This window comes from Haplochromis burtoni, unplaced genomic scaffold, assembly GCF_018398535.1.
Source record: "Haplochromis burtoni strain Fernald_Lab_line unplaced genomic scaffold, NCSU_Asbu1 Contig_2, whole genome shotgun sequence".
NCBI classification, from domain to species: domain Eukaryota; kingdom Metazoa; phylum Chordata; class Actinopteri; order Cichliformes; family Cichlidae; genus Haplochromis; species Haplochromis burtoni.
In genome coordinates this window covers 3,562,572-3,588,540 of record NW_024582363.1, presented here as the reverse complement: position 1 = coordinate 3,588,540, position 25,969 = coordinate 3,562,572, and the positions used below count along the sequence as shown (strand labels likewise).

Sequence of the window (25,969 nt, the reverse complement as noted above, 5' to 3'; positions counted from 1 at the left end):
CGTTGCACCCCTATTAGGTAGCTACCATATGATTAAGGGCAGCAGAGAAAAAACACATCAAACGTATAGTTTGAGATTGTAATGTGTAATCAGAGTATGGTGGTTTATATAGGGTAATTGTCATGTTTGTTCTGGTTTATAGTCTTTTCAGCCATCACTGAGAGGACAGACAGGTTTCTTGAACCTGCGTTGTTTATACATCGTAAGCTGCTTTTATGGGCAGAACACAAGAGCTGAAATTAAAGAGAAATGCTGCTGTAGTTTTTTTTTGACACCACCTTATCATGATATGACATAAACTGTTGATGAATGAAAGGTTCAGTCAACAATTTTTTCCTTCTTCTGTTCAGGGGCTGCATACAGTGTTACAAAGGGCCACCAATGGTACTAAATGAATCCTAGCTAGACTGTCACTGTACTTAGAAATACACAAAACACTCAAGATAGGGATATAAAATCCATGGGGATATTGTAGCAAACATGCAAAACTAAACTGCCATGGATATGAAGGCATTTGTATGCTTCAACAGTCATGTAAATACACACTGGCATATGCACATATGCATTTTTTTCCATTTACTTGTTAACTCACAGACAAAAATGGAACTATAAACACGTAAAAGTTAATGTCAGAACTCTTATTTACCTTTAAGTTGATACAAAGCGCCAGAGCTCAGAGTTTTCAGCCAGTCAAAACTTATAAAAGAACTTGTAAGTGCCCGTCTACCTACAGCTGCATACTTTTGTTATTATTGGTGACTTTACTTCTTGTAGCCCTTAAATATAACTATATAACCACATTTAATTGGTAAACATTAAAGCACAAATTCATCTCTGCTGGAAGGCTATATCTTTGCATCGTTATGAGATATGGGGGTGTGTCGGGGGGGGGGGGGGCGTTTTGAAATTGTGTTTTGTTTGATGCCAAGACGGGAGGATGAGGAGGAGCGAGGAAGAGCATTGCTACTGCTGTCCCCGTCTTGTTTTGTGATTCTTCTTTCCATTCGTTCTTTGCCTTTTTTGTGGTTTTGTAAATGAGGTGTGTGTGAAGGAGGCATGAAGCACTGTGAGCCCAGCTCTGTTGACATCAGCGAAAAAAAGAGAGAGAGAGAAAAGACCGAAAGACAAAGCGGCCTTAAAGTGCAGCCGGGCTTCGGCAGGAGCGGCGGCGGGAGGTACGGCAAGAGTGCAGGCTCAGCGCTGCAACAAAGAGGAGGGAAGCTGGATGAGAGAGAGAGAAGGAAAAGGGGGGCGGGAGAGTGGAAGGGGGCTGGTGATGAGTCTCCTCTGATGTGTCTTTGTGCTCTGTGCCGCTCGGCGTCTCTCATCCACTCATGGAAATACACAAAAGAGAGTGATATAGAAATCAAGTGCAAGCAAGAACAGAGATGCATGAGACACATGCAGTCACACAGAAACATGAGAAATAAGCAATTATCCTATTAACTTTTGATGGCCTAAAAAAGTTGTTTTTACTCTTGCCTTTCTATCTCCCAAGTGGGAAGTGATGTGACATTGGTAAAGAGAAGCAATGTCTGTAAATAGAAAAAGTTTGTTGATGTGTTCAGACTGGTGGTGTTCCAGTTGACTTGTGTTTTAAAGTTTCTTTTCATTGTTTAACCAAAAAATGCTGAAGGAATTATGGTTGCTTCTCAACAAATAATTGATTTTAAATATAGATTTGTATGATCATAGCAATCTACTGTAATTTTTTAATACAATAGTTTAAGAAGATTTAGTTAATCCGGAACTACAGTTAGTCACTGCGCTGGATAAATATCCTATCTGTTTAGGGGAAAAGGATTTGAAAATTAGGTGGATTTTTTTACACCATTAAATCAAAATCAGTGTTTTTAAGGTAATTAGTAATGATATGACATATTGAAAAAGGCGTGACACTGCATAACAACAGTCCACAGCCTGTTGAGGACCCTCATTATTGCATGACAGCTTAAGCAGATAAAACATCTGCAGTTGATTCCAAGTGTTGAACTTGCAGAAGGTTTATTTTCACTGGAACTCTTAATATGAGGTCCAGATAGATGTCAGCGTAAGTGAAGAGAGATGTCAAAAACCTTAGGAGTGACCAAATAAACAACCTGGTACTTTCTCAGAAAAAGTGAATGCACTGTCCAGCTCAGTTACTTCAAATCATCTAACCAAGTCTAAACCAGATGAAACCTAGACTAACTTGTACCAGAATGATGGGAAGAGAAAAGTATGGAGAAGCATTACCCCAAGCATACCATATTCTCTATCAAAAAGGGTGGAGTCAGTGTTATGGCTTGGGCATGTATGGCTACAATTAGGATTCAAGTGCACAAGGCTTTAGTCTGCTGAGATTCTACAAAATGCTGCAAAACTGATCGGGCAGCTCTTTACAATACGAATGAATAATAGCCCAAAGTATACTGCGAAAGCAGATGGGATATTCTTCGATGGCCAACTCAGTTACCTCATCTCAACCCAATTGAAAGTTGAAATTCATTTTCTGAAGACAAAATTGTATGCCGAGAGAGAAACAAGCAAACAGCAACTGAAGGTGGTTACAGGAAAGGCCAAGGAGAGCATGCCAAGGGAAGAGACCCAGCATTTGGTGATGTCCATGAGTTCTAGCCTGCAGGCAGTCAGTGACTGCAGAGGATTTTCATCCAAGTATTGAAAACAGTTCATATATTTAAAATTATGTTACCATGTCCAGTTACTTTTGAGTGCTTAAAAATGTATAAAACTTGTTTTAAGTCCTAAATGGTTAATGTGATAGTTTTGTTAAACCCCTCCAATTAAAGATGATGGTCTGTAATTCAATCACATATTGATTGTTTGATTTAAAATACACTGAGGTGGTAGAAAACTGGAAAACTCTGTAACTGTCCAAATACCTACATACCTAACTGTGTAGTATTAAATGTGCTGCCCAGGGAATATAGATGTACACTAGCAGACACGTGAGAAGACTAACCTCAAATGTAAATCATGAAGTAAACAAATCATTAACAGCGAGGAAGAGTCTTCTAAGTGTCTTACATTTGAAATATTCTGTTTTCTTATTAATATCACAACCATCTTGACCTTATTTTCAGTTTGAAATATCTGAACTGAAGGCAACCCAGAGTTTTGAAGTACGTGGCTAAAGCCTTAGAAGTAGCTGCTGAGTGGGACTTGTTCAACTATTACCATTGAAACAGTAATTATCTCTATCTGCTTGTCAGGACGATGAGTGCTACGAGCAGTCTGCAGACGTTCGCTCTCAGCTTCGCTTCTTTGAGCAGCTGGAGAGAATCGAGAAGCAGCGGAAGGATGAGCAGGAGAGAGAGATCCTTTTGAAAGCCGCTAAAGTAAGTTACTGTCGCCTTATCATCCTGTTGTGTGTGTGTGTTTGTGTGTGAAAGTTATGTCCCTGTGCAACAGTGTGAACTTGTGTACCGTTGTGTGCATGTGTGAGCATGTTGCTCGTGTGCAGGCCCTGACAGATGAATTAGAGTGTGACACCAGTGGATGAAGTGACCTCCCTTTGTCCTCCCAGGCTCCTGGCCTAAGGGCTCCTCTGTCCTGGCTCTTCCTCCCCGGACACAGCAAGGAGGGGAAAAACCTTACACAACCCGCATGCACTATGAAGCTAACAAACACACTTATCCGCAGCATGTATTACCTGTAAAGCATCCTTCTATCGCAAGTCCTGACAGCTCAGTTGAAACAGAGCATCTGTATCACCTGAGCTGTTTTCAAAAATTAAACAGCAAGTCAGATCAGATCATGCAAATGTTTTTCTAATGATGTGCAAGAAGTTAATCATTTTGGGGTTTGTTTGGAATAAGATAGCATTAGAAATTAAAGACTGTTCTTTAGTAATATCTAGTCTTACCCACTGGTGCTCAGTAGTCATGGGGTCAGACCTCAAATATCTTCAAACTTAATTCATTTTGATCTCATGTAAAAAATAATATAAGATTTTGAGAAATTCTGTTTGTAGACAAGTAAGTGACAAATTAAGGGAAAACCTGAACATTTGACCCCTACAGTGAGGGGTTCAGGGTTCAGGGACTGTAATATAGTGGGCACATTTTGCCCTAACGATAATGTAACATTTTTTATTTACCTTTTTATAGGAAGTGCCTTGAGACAACTAAATAAAATGAAATTGAAATATAAAAAATAGCCTGAAAGATTTATAAAAAATGGAAGAAGAAAAAATTGAACGAGGCAAAATTACCTCAGTTTACCTTAAGCTATACATCAACTGTCCTATTTACAATAGGCTGGATCACACATCGCTTTCTCTCGCCGTCTCCTTGCAGCAGCTACAATGTATCTGAAGCCAGAAGCACCTATACAGCTGTTCCAATCTTACCACACAGTGTATGTTAGGAAGGGTGGATAGTGCTCTGTTAATCCAGGGAGTGGTCTTAATTCAATTCAATTCAGTTTTATTTATACAGCGCCAAATCACAACAACAGTCGCCTCAAGGTGCTTTATATTGTCAGGTAGACCCTGCAATAATACAGAGAAACCCCGACAATCATATGACCCCCTATGAGCAACCGCTTTGGCGACAGTGGGAAAGAAAAATTCGCTTTTAACAGGAAGAAGCCTCCGGCAGAACCAGGCTCAGTGGGGGGCGGGGCCATCTGATGTGACCATTTGGGGTGAGGGGAGTAAGACAGGATAAAAGACATCCTGTGGAAGAGAGTCAGAGATTAATAACAAATATGATTCAATGCAGAGAGGTCTATTAACAGATAGTGAGTGAGAAAAGTAACTGAAGAAGAAATACTCAATGCATCATGGGAATCCCCCAGCAGCCTTACACCTATTGCAGCAAACTTTACATGGTTCATAGTAAGAGCAAAAACCTAACCTATCTATACTTTTCAACGAGTTACTTAAAGGCTTGAGTGTGAAAATAATGGGAATAACATAGTATGGTTGTAACAGTCAGCACAGCGTAACCCGACTGAATACCTGTAGGAGATTCTGGAACAATATCAGCACCATCATCAAAACTTAAATAACCGTTTGAGTAGTGATGTTCCATCCCTTTTGTAGAAGTTCAGGAGATTTGTGCAATCATTGCCAAGGTGAGTTAAAGCTGTTCTGGCAGCACTTCTCCCAAAAGCTTTCTAAGACTCAGTGTTATTGTTGTTTTGTTTTTTTCCCTTAATTTGTCGCCCGTCTCCATAAACATCTGCCAAAAAAACTCAGAACTGCCTTTGAGCTACTTCCCGCTGCAGTATTTTTTACAGGCCTTTACCTTGATGATGCACACACATGGACAGACTCACAAAACAATAGCAGCTATAATATATTGGTGGAGATCATCAAAGAATTAGCTGATAGGTTTGTTGGGTTTTGCAAGTAGAGTACACTTTATCTTAGCTATTACACAAACATCTAAAACGAAGCGTGATCCATATTTAATATTAACCTACAAACCTTAAAAATAATGATTTACTTTCAGTGTGTAATAGCAAAAACCTTTTGCTCCATGTGTAGTCAATTGAAAAAACAAAACAAAACGTTTTTTCATCAGATGACAGATGAGGTACACTTTGCTAGGACAGGGTTGGATCCTTTTTTGCATTCAGAACCACCTTAATTCTCTGTGGCGAAGATTCACCAAGGTGCTGTAAACATTGCTCAGATTTTGTCCGTATTGACGTGACAGCACTACACAGTTGATTTGTCATTGAATATGATGCGAATGTCCTGTTCTACTATATCCCAAAGGGGCTCTGTTGGATTGGTGCATCTGGTGATTGTAAAAGCCATTTGAGTACAGTGAACTTAACCTTTTTGTCTCTGTGACATAGCACATTATCTTATCTCAGCAATACTCAGGTAGGCTGTCCCATTTAAATGATGCTCAGCTGGTACCAAGGAACTAACTGGTATGTTAGCCAGTCTTTGTGATAAAGTACACCTAATAAATACGTGCTGGTTTATAAATTTTCTTTTTTAATTAAGACTGCATTTTATAAACTGCAGTTTGCGATTTCACTTGTTACTGTGCGTTATGTAATGATATGACAATTAGCCATGTGCTTATCCTGCTTATGCTAGTTAGTCATCTGGAGCGGTTACTCCCTTTTTAAAGCTTCCCTTCCCTTTTAAAGCCGTAATAATTAAAGATCCTTGAGGTAAAGGTGGAAATACAATAACAGAGTTTTATTTGGATTATGATCTCCTTTATAAACAAGCAAACAAAAATGATGCATAAGCCTAAAAGGTGGTGAAATGTGAAACTGGACAATAGTTAGACACCTAATTCTCTGTTCTTTAAAATTGTTCCAGATTGAAGGTTACTTTCGTCCAGTTAAACATTGTAGCACAGGACATTTAGAACAGGACTACTTGCCCTAGCCTTAAAAAAATGATCAAAACTAATGGGGTGCTAGTAGCACTGACACATGGCCAGTATTCTGATCTCAGCTTTGTGCATGTAAAGACATTTGTCTCTCAGTAAAAGAAGATCACCACTGACCAGAAAAAGAAAGAGAATCTTTTGCAAATGAAAATGCCCTGCAGTGTAACATTAGCAGAAGCTAGGTTAATTTAATTAATTTTGAATGGAGCCAATGTCCCACAGTAAAGATTCTCATTGCAGCACACCTCACTGTCTTAATTGCATTATTACGCTCCAGTCCTGCCATGCAGGATATTAGAAAATCCTCTAGTTGATGAACAAGGCCACCAAACCCCATGACCTATCTGTTTTTTTTTGTTTTCTGTTTTTTTTAAGATGGAAAAAAAAGACATTGCCTCAGCAGGAAACTAAACTGTAAAGTTGGTTGTTTAAAAAAGAAAAAGTGCAGCTTTAGGATCCTCTTTGTCATGTCACAGTTCTACATGGTTGAGCACTGTAATCATTTTTTTTTCTTTGGAAAGCTCTCTTTATTAACAGGATTACTAAAGAACTTTTGCAAATGTAGCCAAGTTCTAATAGAAGGGCTTACCTCGGGGCTGTTTGGATTGCCTGAGCTTCGTTGAGGAAAGTCTGACTTCACCTCAGAGCCACGTCTGTGGCTTTTTGGCTCTTGTTGCCATGGCGTTTCAGTTCAAGGAGAAGTTTGGAAAGAAAATTGAACGATATACTACACAAACAGTGCTTGATAATCTTGTAGTACTTTCTCTATTATTTAATCATGTATTCGTTTTACTTTTCCTGCTTTTTTTCCCCTTTACAGCTTTATAGGTATCACATCTGTTTTATGGTACACTTGCTTTGATACTCTGCAGCCAATATAACAGACTGATTTAAGGGAAAGCAGGAAAAATCCATCCTAAAACACTTACATACTGTTAGGGAGTGGCTGATGATTTAACTTGATTTTTGGTTCGATTTTTCTGACTTCCTCTAATAACTGTTTCACTTTAAATGTTATGTTTTTGGCTCAGTTCACTAAACTAAAAAGGAGCTTCTTTATACATAGTATTTCATGTTCATCCTTCATTTGAGAGATATAGATCGCTGAATATGTTAAAACTCTCAATAATTCATAATGTTATGTTCTTATATTGCATAAGTGAGCCATTTATTGACTTAAAGTTTCATAAAAAGAAAGATTTACGGTGAAGCTTGATACCGGCGGTTTGTTGGTGGATATTATTATTTTTTGCCTATAATTTGTAAAGGAAATAAGATTGATCAGATTTATAAATACTATCAGCGGTAACTTAAAGAAGTATGACAAGTTTCACTCTAAATATTTGGGAGAATATGTTAACTTTGCTGTTTCCACATAGAACCCAGAGCTTAATCAAAGAAAAATAACCCTCTGATTGTCCTCATAATTCATTTTTGGCAACAAAATGAAATTTCAACATTACAAAACAGCTCCAGAATACATTCCCAGACTGTTTGTATACTATACTACACTGCATTTTTTAAGCACAGTACACTCAATTACACAAAACCAACAAAGCTTGTCAGCATTTAGTACGCAGTCCTCTTTTCCCTTCTCGACTCTGTTCACTCCTGTAAGTGGGGAAACCAGGGCAGCTGACAGAGGAGATGTAAAGCATGCCAGTGGCACCACTGCCCTTTGTAAACAGTCCATCTGTACCTACCCCTCCTATCCTCCACCCACCTCCCTGCCTGCCTCTTTGCTGCTCGAGCGCCCGCTAATTTGACCTCTTGAATAAGAAACGCACTGAAATAATCCTTTCCACCCCCTCCTCCTTCCTTCACAACAAGCCTTACCCTCTGCTATGCCAGCCATTTACAATATGACTCAAGTCTTGAGGGATGCTCTGGCCGACTGGAGGGCAAACACATTAGTCTTAGTTGAGATACCAACCACTACGTGAACTGCCTGATATATTTAAAGCCAATTAGCAATAAGGCTATGAAGAGCAGGTCTCCGTCCATCAGAGAGAGTACATAAGGAGAGGAGGGGAGGTAATGTTAAGGAGGGAATAGGGATGGCCTGGCGTATGTTCTCACTGATTTGTTGCTTGAAGAAATTAGATGAAAGTAAGATAGCTTTTCACTTCACTGAGATGGAGGCTGTATTGTAAAAATAAAATATGACAGGTTCTCTACATATGTAGAACTACACGATTAACCTTTTGCAATGTTTCAGGGAATAAAATGAAGACATTATAGAGCTACCAAAATCAGGTTAGACAGTAACTGAGAGCTTTGTTTGCACAAAAACGTTAGGGTCGATCAACTTATGCTCATCTTAATAGGGAAAAAAAATCAAATGGATAGATTATTTCCAGATTAACAAACAACACGCAATTACTGTGTAGTGCCATAATCTGCCTCTGTTGCCTGCAGTGGTCAGCTGTACATGTACATTTGGCTGCGTGGTGAAGGATTCCCAGGGACAAATACATTCACCCAGATCTTAGCAGCTGATTAAAATAGAAGTGCTGTGTTGTTATGCCAGGGACACACACACTCACACAAACACAAAGCAACGGATAGCCACAGTGGCTCTCAGTGACACATAGACAGCCACTGCCACTGATAGTCACCAACATCCTTTCCCCCTTGTGTGTGTGCGCGTGTGTGCGTCCTGGCTCGAGCAGAATTTTTAATAACCTCTTTTGATTAGAATCCCCCTCCAGCGGCTTATTTAGGGCTGGATTTGGAGCGGGTTTAAAGGCCACTGCCCCCCGGGGGGCGCTCCATTGCTGTTCTCTGAATTCAGATACGATGTCCTTGACACCTCTGTATCCTGTTCCCATTTTGCACTATTTTTGCTGCCACAGCAACAGATGAGTAGCGGAGAGGTTGTGGGCTCCTTAAACCAGCTGTTAACCTGTGTCCCCCCCCCCTTTGCTCCACAGAGTCGCTCCAGGCAAGAAGACCCAGAGCAAGCTCGACTGAAACAGAAAGCTAAGGAGGTAAGCTGCAGCGGAGATCATTACCCTTGACATTTCCCCGACTCCAACGTATTAATTTTTCATGCCTCACTACATATGTAATGCCATTTAAAGTCCGACTTAAAAAAGTTTGAAGAATTATTCGCGCAGATTGAAGCCCAAGTGTGGAAAATGATTTTCTGTGCACCCAAGACACCCTCCACTTCTTCCACTCCACTTCTTTTTTCTTTTCCTCATCTGTGTCGTCTCACAGCAGTGTAAATTTTGACTAATTGCTTTTCATTGGGCCCGGTGTCTTTCCGTAGATGGTGTCCTTTATTTACTGTTAATTTCTCAACTCACTTTTGGCACATCTGTATCTCGTCTTAAAAGTACATTTGTATTAATTTTATGTAAATTTTGTTGCCACATAAAAGTGCGATTATCTTAGCCTACACAGTGCAACAGAATTTATAGTGAGAGAGCAAAATGGATTAACTTTTTATATCTGTTTGTAAATTAGTCCAGTTGCAGCGATGCATAGTTCAGCAAAAGCATAAAAGTATATGATGAATGAGGTTTTAAGATGTACCAGTTCATGGTCTGCAATAACTTTTCCTAGTAAAAAGTAGTAAAAAGAGTTATTTCCTTTTCCAACAGGCAGAGGCATAACACTTAGCTCTGCAAACTGGGAAGTGTTTAAACTGGTATAGTGCATTTCTTTTCTGTACAACGGGGGCGCTTCATCTCAAGTGCAGGTCTTGTATAAAATGAATTCCCAGTGGAGCTCAGAAAGTAGACCACATCGTGTTTTAGTGGATGGTTAATGTTGTTTACGCAAAGGAAAAGGAAATAGCACTTTCACAGCGGAAGTTTGCCTTTTTAATTTTTTGTTTTTTTGTTTTGTCTTGTTTTTTTGTTTACACCCGAATAACTTCACTGGGTGCTTTCAGTCCTTGGCTTGCTAACAAAGATCAAGAGGCCTGCGTGGAGCTTCCATTGAAAAGTCTGAGTAGGCAGGAGGATAAAACGAGCAGCATTCACCTGTTGTTGTTGTTGATGTAGAATGTAAGGAGCACACGGGGTTTTGTCTAACTTGCTTACTCTTTTAAAGCAAGCCTTTTGTTTATTTAAGTAAAGTTTACTGAGCATGCATGCACTTTTTTGACTTACACCATCATTTATACTCACACAGTTCTACACTTTTGGCCACTTATATTAAGAATTAATTGCATCTATCTCGTTCTTTGAAACTCTTGTATTGTTGTTTGGCCAGAATATTTAATTTTAAGTAAGATGCACTTAGCCAGAGTGTGATATTGAACTTGTGACCTTAAAGTGACAAGTGCACTTGCCTCAGGCTACTTGCGGCACTCGATCGTTTGTCTTCTTCTCTTCCGGACATTTCTTTCTAGCAACAGTGAGCCCTGCTGCAGTTTAGAACATTCACACTAGATCTCAGCCTTCCCATAAGCCCCACATATGCAAATGAAGCAGCGTAATAGGCAGCGCGATAGGTTTGCCCCAGGGGCCATGTGATCAAAGTGGATCTCCTCCCTGTTAAGTGGCAGTCCGCTCGTCATCTGGATACGGCCAGATTAGTGCCTCGTGAGGAGATGCCGCGTGCATGTATGCACATTTTCATTTTCATCTGGAATTTTAAGAAGGTGGTTTGGAAATTGTTACTTTATGTAATGCTTTCTCCCGCTAGATAGAGACGAGGAAAACTCACCAACCCCTCCAACTGCCCCCACCCCCACATACACACACATACACACACATTCAGCTCCCCTTTTCCACCCTCCCTCACCTCTTTCTTTTTTGCTTAATGGCCGTCGTTTCTCAGCCCCCGTGCCTCTCCAGTTTTCATCACCTGACTGGCTCAAGGGGACAGAGCTGGCTGTTTGTGTCACTGCAGAGTCTGTCGGCAGCTCACACATCTGCGCAAATTTCATCAGGATAATGAGCCCGAGCTACTCTTCCAGGCGACGGGCAGAGGAGCCGACTCTCTTTAAGCCCTTCTCCCTGATCACACACACACACACACACACACACACACACACACACACACACACACACACACATATGCACACACGCACACACAACCACTACCACCAAACAGTCATCATTTTGGGGAGATGGAATTACAGAGTGTTATATACTCGAACCAAGTGTTGGCATGTAAATTGAGCTGGCGCATGATTTGTTTTTAAAAAGGCAGGTACATTGTGCTGTGAAACTACTTTTGCAGACCTGAATCAGTGCTGGAGCCTGACAGCCAGGTGTTAACCATGACTCACAAATAAATTGTATGAATTGAAATGCTCAGGCTGAATGTCTAGTTAAGTCATTTTTAAAATCACACATTTACCTTATAGAGTTTGTTACATATATAAAACAACTGCGTCATCTTACCCTCATTTAAACTATTAAAGAATTGTAATAGGTGGGACACTGGTGTTGTGGCCCACTTGGGGCCTTTCTGGATTTTGCATGTTCTCCTTGTGTCCCACCCAGCTAATAGGTTGGTTAAGCAGGAGAAAATAGATGGATGTATATTTAATATGTATTCATTATCAGTGTTATGACCAAGTTTTACAAAAAGCAGAGATAACATTTTTGACTCCTGTTGAAGCCAAAGAAATTAATTGTTTTTAACTACACAGCATTGTCTCTGCCGATTGTCCATATTTAGCTTCCCAGCATGCACCTGTCTTTTTTGCCCCACATAGTATCTTTGCCTGAGGACCCCACTTACCTTCAACCCGACAAGTGGGCATCACACCCTGATTAGTGCCATGATTAGACCAGAGCTTTCACTTGTAGCAAAGAAATGTTAGAAATTAATAAGCAGATTTCTGGGACATTTATTAAATGCTCTCTAATTGATGAACCATTTCTGTTTTGAACAGTCCACGAGCTTTCTGCTGGCCAGAACACTAACTTTGTTCAGACTGTCTCATAATTTAGGCACTTTGTTCTTAAGTTTACAGAGACTAGATCTATGTTTCTAAGGGGATAAAACCTTCTCTTTTTAATTATGCAACAGTCTGTACCTCTAGCCCTAACCTTAGGACAGACTTAGCTTCACTAAAAAAAAAAAGAAAAGAAAAGAATGCCAGAATACAAAAGAAATACAGTGTTCTATTCAGTATGGGTTGTAATGAACATCTTATGCTCTAGGTGTTTCCAGCTGAGCTGCAGGATTTTAGTTTTGTATATTGATGTAGCTAATCCTGTGATTGTGCTTATGTATATAAACCAGCAACCTGAAGCTCAACCTTGTCACCAGCAGTGTAGTCTGGTCAGATAGTTGTTGGCAGAGGTTTTGTGTGCGATAGGCTTAGCACTTCTGTTTCCTCTATTCACTACCATTTGGCCGAAAGGTCAGATGGGCTATTTCAGAAATGCCCCCAGTAAAAATCAATCGGCAAATCGTGGAGCTCAGTTCCTGTTTGTTTTTGTTGTTGGTGGGTCTGTGTGTTCTGTCTGTTCCATCACTGAGGCAGGGGGCCAAGCAATGCCTGATCATTGAAAGTGAGAGAATAAGCGAGAGAGAAGAGAGAGAGAAAGGAGGAGACAGAGAGACAGAGACAAAGAGATGGAGAGAAAAGAATACTGGGGGTGAGGGTGGGGGCAGTGGCGAGATAGAGAGGGAGTTAAGGCCAGTGGAGATACATCACAATGTCAGAAACACAGACACACTGCAGCCACAGATTCATCATCACAACCGCGTCTGCAGGCACAACTGGATGCAGGAAACGAGTGAAGTGGAGAAGAGGTGTGGAGAGAGGACAGGACAAGAGAGACGAGGGAAGAGAAAAAAGACAAATTGGCTACTACAGCTGGCCAAAATCTGGCCAAAAGCTCCTGTTTGAGTTTGTTCGACCCCGAAAGCAAATAAAGCCACGAACAGTAATATTTCCACTATATGGCACAGTTCATATAAGTTGATTAAAAACTGTCACTAAAGCATTATGCACTACCTAATCAGCTTCCACTACGATTCAAATTGGACAAATGATAATCATAATAATACCAGCTGACTTGGGATGAAATTGATTTTACAGCTGTGCAGCTACAGGTAATTTTTACCTGAACTGGTGCATTGGGGAGAAATTTAATAACTCAAGTGCCACCTGATCATACTTGGCAATTGCTTCATAAGTAGGCTTGTAATGGTGTGTAGTGTGACTCTTTAGCGTATGTCCTACATAGGTTTCTAATAGAGTCACAAAGGGTTTTTTTTTGTTTTGTTTTGTTTTAAATGGACAGATCCACATGTGTTCTAGTACATGTTGTTAAAAAATGTTGTTTGCAACTTGTTTTCCTTGAAGCAGAGAACAGTGTAGGCACATATTTTATGGGATACAGCATGCATCAAGTCAGATGACCTGTGCCATCTGTATGTGAGGCCACACCTGTACATATGTACATCACTTCTAAGGGTTCATTGCAGTTGTTTGTCTTCACCAAGCCCAGTTCCACAGCAGGTCCATTATTTGCTGTACCTTGTGCCTCTCTTTAAGTTAGTTAATCTAGTACAATACATATTGGATATGGATTCAAGACTCACAGAGAAGCCTCGTGCTTCACCTGAGCTACAAGGACAGTAGTGCAGTTAGGATATATCGCCTAGTGAGCTGTCACATACTCATGGTGGAACCAAAGACAAGGTTTGCAATGATAACCAACAGACTGCAGCAAGATGCAAGTTTATATCCCTTTCAACAGAATCTATGACGCTGCATTAGCCTTGATCGAAATTGCGCTATCTGAGAGTGAGGTAAAGGAAGACCTTTATGACTGTAAGCCTTTGAGAAAGTCTTTACTATGCTATTATATTTATGAATGCTTAAGTTTTTGTTAATTGATATTTATTCAAGTCATTATTAACATTTTTTAAATAAATAAAGAAAAAAGAAGTTATAATATGAAGAAATAAATGTTGACAATCAAGAATTCAAACAACACATCACCAAAGTGCTGTTTAGATAGAGATTTACTTCTGGGGATAAAAATCCACAATCTCCAACAGCAAATAACGTAATCTTGGCAATCCAAGAATAAAATATGGAGGTTGCCCACCACCTCTGTGGAAGTGAGAAGCAGTGGAGTTTTATATCAAAAAATATCCATAAAAATCTTATCTTGAACAAAAACAATTATAGGGAGTTAAAAACATATGTTTATAATGACGAGTTTGTGTGCAAAACACAAAACCGATGTTTCTGTTTTTAAAATGAGCTTAAAAAAAAGCTTAAAAAAGCTTTATTTCCAATTTAACCAGCCAGCACACCCATTTAAGAAGAGCAGAACCACCTAGCCTTATTCTTTCAGACCCAACATGATAGGCAGAAATACCCACTTGCGAAATAGACTTAATTGACAGAATGTCTTCAAAAAGCAATGAAAAAAGTCTGAAAAATTCTGTCATTTACACCACTGCTTCAATGAGTGCCTTTTATAAAATAAACGTTATTTAGAAAGAAGAATTATGGCTACATAAGGAGCAAGTAGTTGATTGTTCACAACACACTTGAAAGCTATTAAAGAGGCTCCCTTCCTGTAAGCGTGAAGTCATCCACATTCCCCAATATAGAGTAAGAGATGAGAGCCAGGGCTTTGCTACCAGGTTTCATCCTCTGATAAACTAGCTATCTCCTACTGTGGCTGGTTAGCACTCTCAAAGGGCTCCGGGTCAAATAACCCCTCAATATACTCCATGTGGTCAGCCCACTTACCAGCAAGGACTTCATCCCAAAGCTCCTCAGTGTTGGACTCAGACTTTTCTCAACATCTTGAGAAATATGACGTGCATTTTCCAGGATTAAATACTGAAGCTGAGGACCAGTCTGATGCTCAGCTGGCTCTCCTATTGTGCATAATCCCCAGACTGGACATACCTTGTCCTGAATATTGGTGTGCAAAGATAAGCAGCATTGGAAGACTTCTCTGGCTTCGGCTTTGTGATCTTATTCAAACATGATGATGGTGAACTTAAAAAAAAAAACGAAATAAAAAATTGTGCTCTGAGGGCAGCCAGGCTCACTACTTGTAGCTTGCAAGTCCAACCCTGTGGAGGAATAATAGAATAGCATAAAAACAAATTTAACTATGTTTTCCAGGAAGTGCTTGACATTTGTCATCACAAGTCATGTCCTTTAGGGTCTGAATAGAGGATGTTTTCAGACAGGTGTCAAGGTTCTGTGATATCCCATAGAGAGTGAATCTGGATTTACCCTTAGTCGAACAAGTGTCTCAAAATTCCTAAAAAGAAAAAAACAAACAAAAGACTTAGATATTGACTTGTATTCTTCTCTAAATTGAAAAGAGATCTACATACATCTTAAAAATGATTTCCCAGCATTTTATGCCTTTATTAGACAGTTGATGTTGTTAATAATACAAAAACAAATAAGTGGGGCATTAGTCAAAGCTGTTTGGCTGGGAGGTTGAGGGAGCTCATGGTTTAACACTTAAGCCACTGAGGTCTTAATTTTAGGTGTTTTTGCTAAGATGCTTGGACAACTGCAGACGTGAAGCTTGTGTGCTGTTGGAAAAAACGAAAAGCGCAGGAGGATTGAGATCTTTGTGAGATGATCATCCTTGCTGTTTTAAGCAAATATAAGGCAGGACGAGAGACGCACAAAGGGAAATTAACACCGCAGAAAGCACTAAAACTACAGAAGAAACTACTAAAAGTGAACATTCAGCACATTTTCAGCACTTGATTCAAATTCTTTTAGTTTCCACAGCAGAACTCTGTGGTGAGATTTAGTAACAGGGTGTTTCTTAGAAGCAGCGGGGGGCTTAGTCAAGCTTCCCTGGATAAATAAAGGTTAAAAAATGGTTAACACAGTCTGTCTCCCACTGCCAGCCCAATCACTGGCAGACCTTTAGATGATGTGGGAGGGAGCGTAAGGGAGTACATGGTCTTCTCCTCTCCTCTTCTCCCCTCTCATTCTTTTTCCATTCTTCCACATTACCATGCCCTTGCAGCAACACTCCACTTCTAGCTTAGAGTGATTCCAGAAGACTTGTGTGAAACCGAGAGCTCTCCAATGGGAATCTCAAAGGTTTTTGTTAGAATAATTTTCCTCAAATATTTTTTCTTCTTCAGGCATTGAGAGATTTTTTTTTGCCCATTTGACGCAGCAGCATTGCTTGAAATGTCTTGAACCTCTACCAAATTAATTCTGCTCTTGCTCAACTTTGAACCTTGCATGGCTCCAATTAAAAGCCTGCAGGTATATATCCTTCCTGAGGTGCAAACATATATGTTAGAGTCTGAATTCACTTAGACCACTATTCACGTGAGATATGCAGAGCCTTTTTCAAAGGAATATACTTTACCCATATATTGCCTATATTCTCAAGAACTGTTTGCATTAATGTTTTGTGTTATTTAGATCGTACCCGTTTGTTCAGCCAGTCCTTAATACACATATACATGTGTTTGACTGGCCTTGCCTTCGCCACAAGTGACCAGGTCGTGGCGAAACTGGAATCCACCCACACTATGAGCCCCATCAGCTGCAGCCTCACACTTTGTCAGAAGACGATGTAACAGCCCCTTGCTTTTTATTAGGCCAGTTGTATCTCCGAGTTCATAGCCTCTCATCCTCTGGCCCTCCTCAAACTGCTCTGCTCAAAGGAGCGCTGTCCCCCATTAGGTAGGCCCCAGGGCAAAAGCCTGCTACCCTCCTCCACATTTGCTCCCTCTCCATGCTGACTTTCAAAGAGAATTCCTGCTGTTATGTGTGTCCCAATTCATAGTTATTATATTCTTGTCTTCTAGCCTTACACATACACAATACATTCATTTCACTTGAGCAGCAGCCATCGTGGTCAACTTGCACAATCATGGTTACAGGAACATGCATGTGTGCTTCTTGAGTATATTTTATATATTAGGTTCTTTTAAAAAAATCATTTTTCTAAAAAAAAAAAAAAAAATTTAACAAGAGTGCTTTTAATCTAATATGTTTTCAACTTGATTTCAATTATTTTTCTGAAAGATCACGAAACAGGTTAAGATGGATAATTTAATTATCACATAAGAAAGGTCTGTTTTGTAGGTCCTCCAGATATGCAGGCTACTTAATAGTACACTGTAACCTTATTTTTTATTTGTTGCTTTGTTGTCTGTAGTTCCAACTTCAGTTTTTTTTCTTCACCTCAAGACATATTACATGAAAAAAAAAATAGAAACAGGCTTTAAAAGTACCTTTGGTGTTCCTGTGTGTTTTCGAATATTACAAAGTGCTGTAATGAGAAGGAAAACAACAAAAAAAGGAGATTTTTTTTTGCCTCAGAGGGAGATAGCGACTCGTCTAGTTGCTGTACAAGCCTGTAGGTTCACTTTTCTCTTTGTGCGCCGGAGCACTCCTTGGGACTCAAGCGACAAGGGAATTGGGCATGCTGAGCTATGCTGAGCTATGCTGGTGGCGAGGTGCCAGCCTCCTTTGCCTGGGATATAAGTGAGAGGGAAGCAGGAGGCAGGACATGTTTCAATTAGGCAACAAACACCGCACACAGAGGATAGGAGAGGGGAAAAAATAGCTTGCCCACATCAACTACCTTCTCCCTCCTGACCTTTCCCAAAAATACACTTCCCTGAACTGCTGTGCCCCACCTTTCTCTTTTTTCTCATTTAAAATCTAAAGAGTCATTTTTGTGGAAATCTTATGGGAAGGACAGTAGCGGGGGTCTTTGAGAGGTGATGCTAAGTGTGCCAGCTCGGCCTGCATGTTTCCATTAGATTGTCATGTTGGCTAATTAGAGAGCGGCAGCATGATTCACCTTGTTAATTAGGAGGACTTGCACACCATGTGCCTAGGGGCGGTGTGGGGAAGAAGAGCCCAGCCTCAGAGCCTCCTAGTCGCCTGCTGCCTATGAAGATTCCCCTTCTCATCTACCTTCCTTTCACTCCTTTTTTTTGATTTGGAAATGAATAAATCATTGAGATCGTCCTCTCTCGGAGTGTGAATATCTGAGTTCTCATCTTTTCCTGGATGCAAATGAGGCGTGATCAATAGAAGGTGACGAGCGGCAAATCTAAATGTTAAAAAAAGAGAGCAAGACAGGGAGAGAGAAGATTGCTAGACGAAGCACAGCAGCATAGAACGAGACAAAGCGAGAGAACATTTAAAGTAGGAAATTTTCCCTTAGATAAGCAGTATTTTTAATGATCACTCCTCTTCCCCTGTCGCTCCGGTGTAACACTGTCAGAATCTGCTTAACACTGATTTCTGGCTCCTTCATTAAACACCGTTCCTTGGCAAAATGTGTCGTGCAAATGTTATTATTTATAGAAGCATTACTTACTCCAAAGTAAAGGCACGAAGTCTGTAAGACATATTCAATTTATTCATGTATTTCATGCAGTGTCCCTTTATACATTTTAATTCCTGCAAATAAGTTGCATATGAAGAAGAACCACAGGGCTGTGATAGTGACACTCACATAATGACCTTAGCTCCAGGGACAACTGAGGGCTCTAAATAATTGGTCCTTCGCCCTGGAAGGACTTCAGACATACTCAACTTCAGAGGAAAAGGAACACACTGCGCTAAGACTATTAGATCTTGCACATTTTGCTCCATAGGTAAAATACCACAATCACAATTTATGTGCAAAGAATTTATGATGAAACTGAATTTCAAAACAGTTTATGTCGCTTTGTTATTACATTTTTAACTTTGGGTGATTTATTATCTATTATATCCGTCTATATTATCTATTGCCTATCTATTCAGAAAGACTAGTATCTTTGCAAATCCAAAGTTTTAAGTGCCGTATATAATGTGTCAGAACATATTAGTAATACACACTGAATATCGCATAGTTTAACTTTAAGCGTTATAAATATTATAAATCTTTAAATATAAATTCACTATAATAATAATACAAAATATTTTATGGTGTTCTCCTATTTGCAGTTCAGTTTGTCTAATGAAGCCAAACATGTCTCTATCCACACTTGCCTACATTAGCAGGTCGTGGCTCAACTCGTCTCTTTGTAGTGTATGAGTGCAGATGGAGAAGGGAAACCTGATTGGTTACTGCAAATGGCCCCTCTGCCTGCAGCAAACTAACTGCCAGGCACTTCACATGAAGAAAGGCCTCAAGATGCGGCTCACAGATGTTCACGTAATGTCGGCCATGTGGGTGTCAGGTGAATGAGTTGCATGGATTACAGACATACATAAAAAACATACATAAAATGTCAACACACACACACACTCTTATGTTAGTGGGAAACTTAGACAAATGAACACGCAATGTTACAAATACCTGAATTTCAAAAGCAGTCTTTACTAAGAAACCAAACAAACAAAAAATCTATTATTCGAATTCATGCTAAAGAAAAGACATTGCCTTTGCATCAGATTAATTCATTCATATGAAATGAATATAATATAATCAAAAATATTTAATGTGCACATATCCTTTTTTCTGTTTTGTATTAATTATTAATAATTAAATACTAAATAAACATCAGTCTGTCAGACCTACACTGCTATGCACAGTTACATATAGACATGCAATAGTTTCCCAGTGATAATGTCTGCATTGATTTAGCAGAGATTTTTTCTTTCATGCAAATATTACAAAATACCAAACCATTCTTATGAACAATCAAAAGTTGTTACTTTTTTTAAACCTTATATTAATTTTATTATTACTTCATTAATAAATAATACAAAATAGTGTCATCTACACAAGGTCACATGACAGTCTAACAGAATGTTACAAATTTCAGAAATTCATCTAACATTGTCGTGTAAGACTGACACTGCAATCCCTGGAACCACACTGCCAGTGAAGCTAAAAACTAAAACCTTATTGTGTTTACTTATGGTTCCATTAAAAAAGAATAAATATAGTTTTTTATAACTACATTTTGCATGCATTTGATTATGTCCTGGTCCTGTGGACGTAATATACTTGAAGCTGTATAATATATCCACAAGTGTATTAGAGGCAGACCATAGACTGTTTCTGTAAATCCGTGCGCAGACTTTTTATCTTTTTACAATTAGTGAGTTGACACACTGCCAGTTAAAGCCTTCCTGCCTTTCTCTTAAACTGCTGGCATTGACTACTGTTATCAATTAATTTAACACTTTTTATGTAGTCAGCATCAGATGACTTATTTTTAATGCTGGCAATTTGGCTGTATTTAAAAAAAAAAAGTGATACACTTTAAATTTATTGAGACTGGGTAGTTTAAAAGAGCAAAAGACAATATGCTGTGGTTGTAGTATTTTGGTACATTTTTGTCTCTCAAACTTTTTTAAACTATTAGAAGATAAAGAATGAATGTAGAAACTGCAAAACAGCGAAGTTTGTACCCATCACTGTTTAAAAAATGTTTGCACCAGGGGCCTTGGGTCCAAGAAAGACATTCACCAAATACAACATATGCTTTGTCTATATAGTAAAAAGCTGCCTGCTTTGTTGTATTGGATCAAAGCTTTTGAGGGGTGTTTGGAGGGGGTGTTAGGACAGACACTAACTGAAAACCCAAAAACCCATGATCTTCCTTATACACTATATTGTGGGCTTTGCAGGGCGAACAGCCCTTTAGCTTCCTTCATAGCCCTGTAGCTGCTTGTGACGTCAAGCAGAGCATGTTCTGCTCTAGCAAGGACATCTGTCTGTAAGCGTCTGGAGGGCCGCAAGCAGTCCCCCAGGCCAGGAGCAGGGGGAGAGGAGAGAAAAGACTTTGTTAAAAACAGCAGAGATGGAAAACGGCAGGTTGGCCATCATGGCTCCTACAGCTTATCCTCCTCTTCACTCCAAGCGTGTCAGACCGCTCTAAGGTTCTTTCTGTATTTTAGACATTTTTGCATCATAAGGGGGCATACTGCTCTTTCTTCTGTGATAAGAAAAACCCATGTTATTTCTTACTTACGTCTTGACAGATACTTTAACGAATCTATTAAGGGCGCAGAGCTCGAGTTAACTTGTAAATAATTCATGATGTTGGGAAGCAGGTGACTGAAAAGAACAAAAAACAGTACAGTTGATCACAGATCAAATCAAGAGGATTTTCCTATTTTTTGCTATTAAAAATATGAGTAATAAAATATGTGAACTTCATAAATTTTAAACATGCTTATACAACAGGTTTCTTCTTATCCTGGGAACTTAATCTGCAGTACAATGTTATAATAAATCATTTTTAAAAAGCTATTTAAATCCAGTAGTCATAATTTACATTTACAAAAGCAAAGGAACAGTTTAATTAGAACAATTGTAATATTCTCATTAACTGTTTTACCTTACTTTATAATTGCCACCTGCGCGTATATAAACTTAAATCTCATAGCAATGCTGTAGATTGATTTTCTGGGTTATCTCAGAAATGTTCTACATCTCCTGACCTTTGCTAATAATTTGACTTTACAAGTCCCATTTCCTTGCCTACAAAGGGCATACCGGCAGACTGGAAGCACTGGTATTTAAGTGACTTCAGAACAGCAGATATTTATGTGGTACCATTGATCGGACTTGGCAAATGTATGCATCTTGTCAGCTGGTTATTTTCCCAGTCCGGGAAGAATTCCAATGGTGACCTTTGCAGTTTTTGGCAATGATTGTACCTATCGCTTAACAGTGCTGACAGCGTACTCCAGAAGGTTCAGAGCGATTATTGCACTTAGAAGTCACGGTTCTGCTTTTTTTGTATTTCTACAAGATTAAAGAATGTGAAAAGATGTCCTCCTGCAAAAAAAAAAAAAATAAATCATCAGCATTGTCAGTCTGTAAAATCTTTTTCAGGAACATCATTAGGAAAGATGAATAGCTCTGTTTGTAACAACATACTAGAAGAGACTGACGGTGTATTTAACAGTATGGTGTCAGAACCTTATTACTGGATCTTGGAAAAGGTAAATATTTTTGCTGCTACCATTTTAAGTCAAGCGGTTTTACTGTCATTCCAAACGTGCAGTGGTACAGTACACAGTGAAACAGGACAATGTTCCTCGCAGGCCATGGTGCTACATATAACATACAACAGACAATCAAGAAAGGTTTACAAAAGGGGAGTTCATAGCATTTGTCCACCTCTGTGTGACCATATGAGCATACATATGTAAACATTTAAGGGTAGCCAGAGAAAGTTGTAAGGCAAAGCAAGTCTGCCCCAGCCCTACTCAACTCTGGCTTGTATCCACTGGCAGTCAACAAAGGAAGGTAGACTCTGCATAATGGCACCAGATTGAAATCAGAAATAAGTCTCCCACTGTCACGGCGGCCACTTTACTGACGGGAAACGCAGACTGGAGGGTTGCAGATGGTAAAATGAAGTCTACATTCATCATACAGTCATAAATCTGAAAATGCAGGCAGTTGCTGTGGGCGCTGGGAGCCCATGCCTGGTGCCAACTGCCAGCCAGAGTTGCCGGCATCCTGGTGCCATCAGTGAGATAGCGGACCTCACTCACTCTCTTTCTGTCTCTCGCTCTCTCACTCTCTATGCTCTGTCACGGCTCACTTTTCAGTGGGATTCTTTAAGGTCAGGCCTGAAGAGGTTTGTCTGTTGTTTGTGGCAAAGCCTAATAAGGATAACAGTGATAATATTAATGCAGCCTTTTCCATGTAGACAGGGGCAAAAATCATATCCACTCTGTTTGCCATATCCAGCCACAATCCCTAGTGTGTGACTCTATTCTAATGCCTGTATACATTTGCATGACTTTAAGAGCCTGACTCAACATTTGTCCAAATTGTTACCATTAGTCAAAATCTTTATTTTGACCACTATCCAATGTAAAAGGAATAAATAAATGTAGTTTATTCATTGAGCTGGTTGGTACTGCTGCTATTATTCCCCCTACTTTGTGTTGTCAGCGTGTTTGAATCTTTCAACATTCCGCCGTGCTAAATGTGAAGTGGCAACACCCTAAAGGGCATGCCTTGCCAGCGGGATTTTAGGAAAAAATCAGAAGCAACTGCATGCACATTTAAGATCAGACTTTGTACACCAAAGCAACCTTTTACAGAGCGCCATCTGAAAGTAACATGAAATTTTCCCCTGATCAGACAACATACATGCCTCACGCAAACACCAGTGCCCAGCGAACACATGCTGAGAGATAACATAAAAGAACATGAAAGACATCAAGGCGCACATTGATTGTCCCTGTACGCTTCAACCCAGGCCTCACTCCCCCAGCGGGCAGACACGCAGGCAAGCTGGTGGGTAGGCATTCCCTGTGCTGTGGCCAAGATTGATAGGCATGTGTGTGTGTGTGTGTGTGTTGTGTGTCTGTATACTTTGTTTGAATGTTGAAGGGAGTGCTGACACCCTCTGTACCGTGGCCCCAGGCCCTCACACCTCCACCCAATATAAAGGGCAGCTCCCAGCAATGCTGGATTCCCCCTCAACCCTGAGGGTAGGCATGACATTACCTTGGGCAGTGCCTCCCCGCAACCCCCACACATCCTCAGAACCATGTGACTACACACACATAGTCTTTGAGAGGAGCTCGGTTAATGGCTGAGAACAGTCTACCATTTTGTTTTGCTCAGGAAATTCTACTTATACAGTAGAAGTTCAAGAAATCTTGTTTGTTTGTTTTTTTGCAGTCTCCTTTAATTCTTATTCTTACATTTGATCTTAATCTTATATGCCTGACAGTTGTTGTTGTTTTTTTGAGCCTCTGATTGCAAATTGCAGTTTGGGGGTTAGTATTACTGGCTGGCTATATGTAACTGCTATGGTGCCCCTTTATTTGGTTTTGGGTTCATCACAGGGAGATGGTGATATTTTGAAGTTTTGCTCCATCAGTATGCACAAGTAAAAAGTTTAATTTCAGAGTTCGAGATCGAGTTCAACATTTATTGTCAATGAAGAAGCCCAGTTAAATTAGGAATATGTCAACATTGAGAGTGACATTTAAAACAATACAGTGATATTGATGAGAGATCTGTTATTTTATACTTCTTATGATATTCAAGAAAAGGAATCTTGAATATCATAAGAAGTATAAAAAAACGATCTCTCAGCATTATGAAAGAACAACAAGTACAACAACAGTAAGTACATTTGGGAGGAGCATTAAGCTAATGTGTCTGGATGCACTGCCATGATGCAAATTTATTATGTGCATAAGACTTAGAAGAACTGAACAACATGTGAAAATGTGGAAATACTAGATGTGAATCTTATGTTCATAGTAAGGTCTGATTGTTTCTTATGTTTTCACTAGATGCAACAACAGGAACTGGCCCAGATGAGGCAGCGGGATGCCAACCTTACAGCACTAGCCGCCATTGGACCCCGAAAAAAACGTAAAGTGGATTCACCGGGGGCCACGCCATCAGGGACAGAGGTGAGAACTATATTGTCAATGTTTTTTTTATCATCACCAGTTTGTAATGCTGACTTGCTATCGATCTTTGGGAAATTAACAGTCGAGAATTTTGGATTTAATCTAATTTAATCAATCATGTTCTACTATTTCTAGTTAGTGGACATGCCTAGGCAATGACATTGTTATCTTATTTGACAGAAATCTGTGCACTTTCTTGTTATTTATGAGGAACTGATAAGCTAAAAATAAAACAAACAGCACAATTCATTATGATAAAAATATTTTTTTAACTATGAAATTTTAAATAACTAAATTATTACATGATATAAGTTTTGAATTCAAATTCATTTTTTCCTCCTTATGATAAAATAGCTTCTTTGCCCAAAGAAGCTATTTTGTGCAAGGATGTCAACTGTAAGAATGCTGTGCATAAACATTTACTCTGCTCCATGTATGATGATATAGTGACTGCTTTGCATGAAAGTGGTACACTGCTTGATAAACAATGTAAGCATAAGAAACCTAACATCAGACCTGGTTGGAAAGAACATGTATCCATGTACCACGATGAAGCTCGCATAGCTTATAAATGTTGGGCCATGGCTGGAAGACCTAAACAAGGCCCAGAATTTGAACAGAAAAAATGTGCGAATGCCAGATATAAGTACGCTGTTCGCTTCATAACTAAAAATGAGCAAATGCTGAGAGCAGATTCTTTGGCCAGGAAAATGCTGTGTAATAATACGGCAGATTTTTGGAAAGAGGTGAAAGCTCTTAATAACTGTAAACCATCTCTACCATCAACTGTTGATGGTGTTTCTGAGGCAGATAACATTGCAGCATTATGGAGACAGCATTACAGTGCGTTGTTTAACTGCATAAAAAGTGAACCATATGAGGACAATCTTGACATGAGTAATGACACAATAAGTGTAAGGACACATGAAGTATATGAAGCCATTCATAGGTTGTCTGATAATAAATCCTCTGGTTTGGATCACATCACTGCAGAACATTTAAAACATGCTAGTTTAAGGCTAGCTCCTCTTTTAGCACTCGGTTTCACTGGGTTTATGATTCATGGCATATTACCAGACTCAATGCTGTGTATTTTACTGGTACCAGTTATGAAAGACAAAGCTGCAAAAGTGAGCTGTTTGGATAATTACAAGCCAATTGCACTAGCCAATATTTTATCTAAGGTGTTAGAAAGAATCTTGTTTGACAGAATGAGTGTGTTCATCTCTTCTCTGGATAATCAGTTTGGCTTCAAACCAAAGCACGGCACTGACATGTGCATATATGCACTCAAGGAAATAGTCAG

General features: G+C 39.5%; 1 protein-coding gene across 2 annotated transcripts in view; it reads left to right on the top strand.

Annotated features, from left to right (window-relative positions):
• The window catches only part of LOC102302272 (transcription initiation factor TFIID subunit 4), a 94,971-nt gene that overhangs the window by 42,394 nt on the left and 26,608 nt on the right, over positions 1-25,969 (top strand). For both annotated transcript variants that reach the window (XM_014333477.2, XM_014333474.2), the window contains 3 exons: positions 3,213-3,338; positions 9,299-9,355; positions 24,541-24,663. In XM_014333477.2, the coding sequence (XP_014188963.1) occupies positions 3,213-3,338; positions 9,299-9,355; positions 24,541-24,663 (306 nt within the window). The remainder of the gene's footprint in view (positions 1-3,212; positions 3,339-9,298; positions 9,356-24,540; positions 24,664-25,969) is intronic.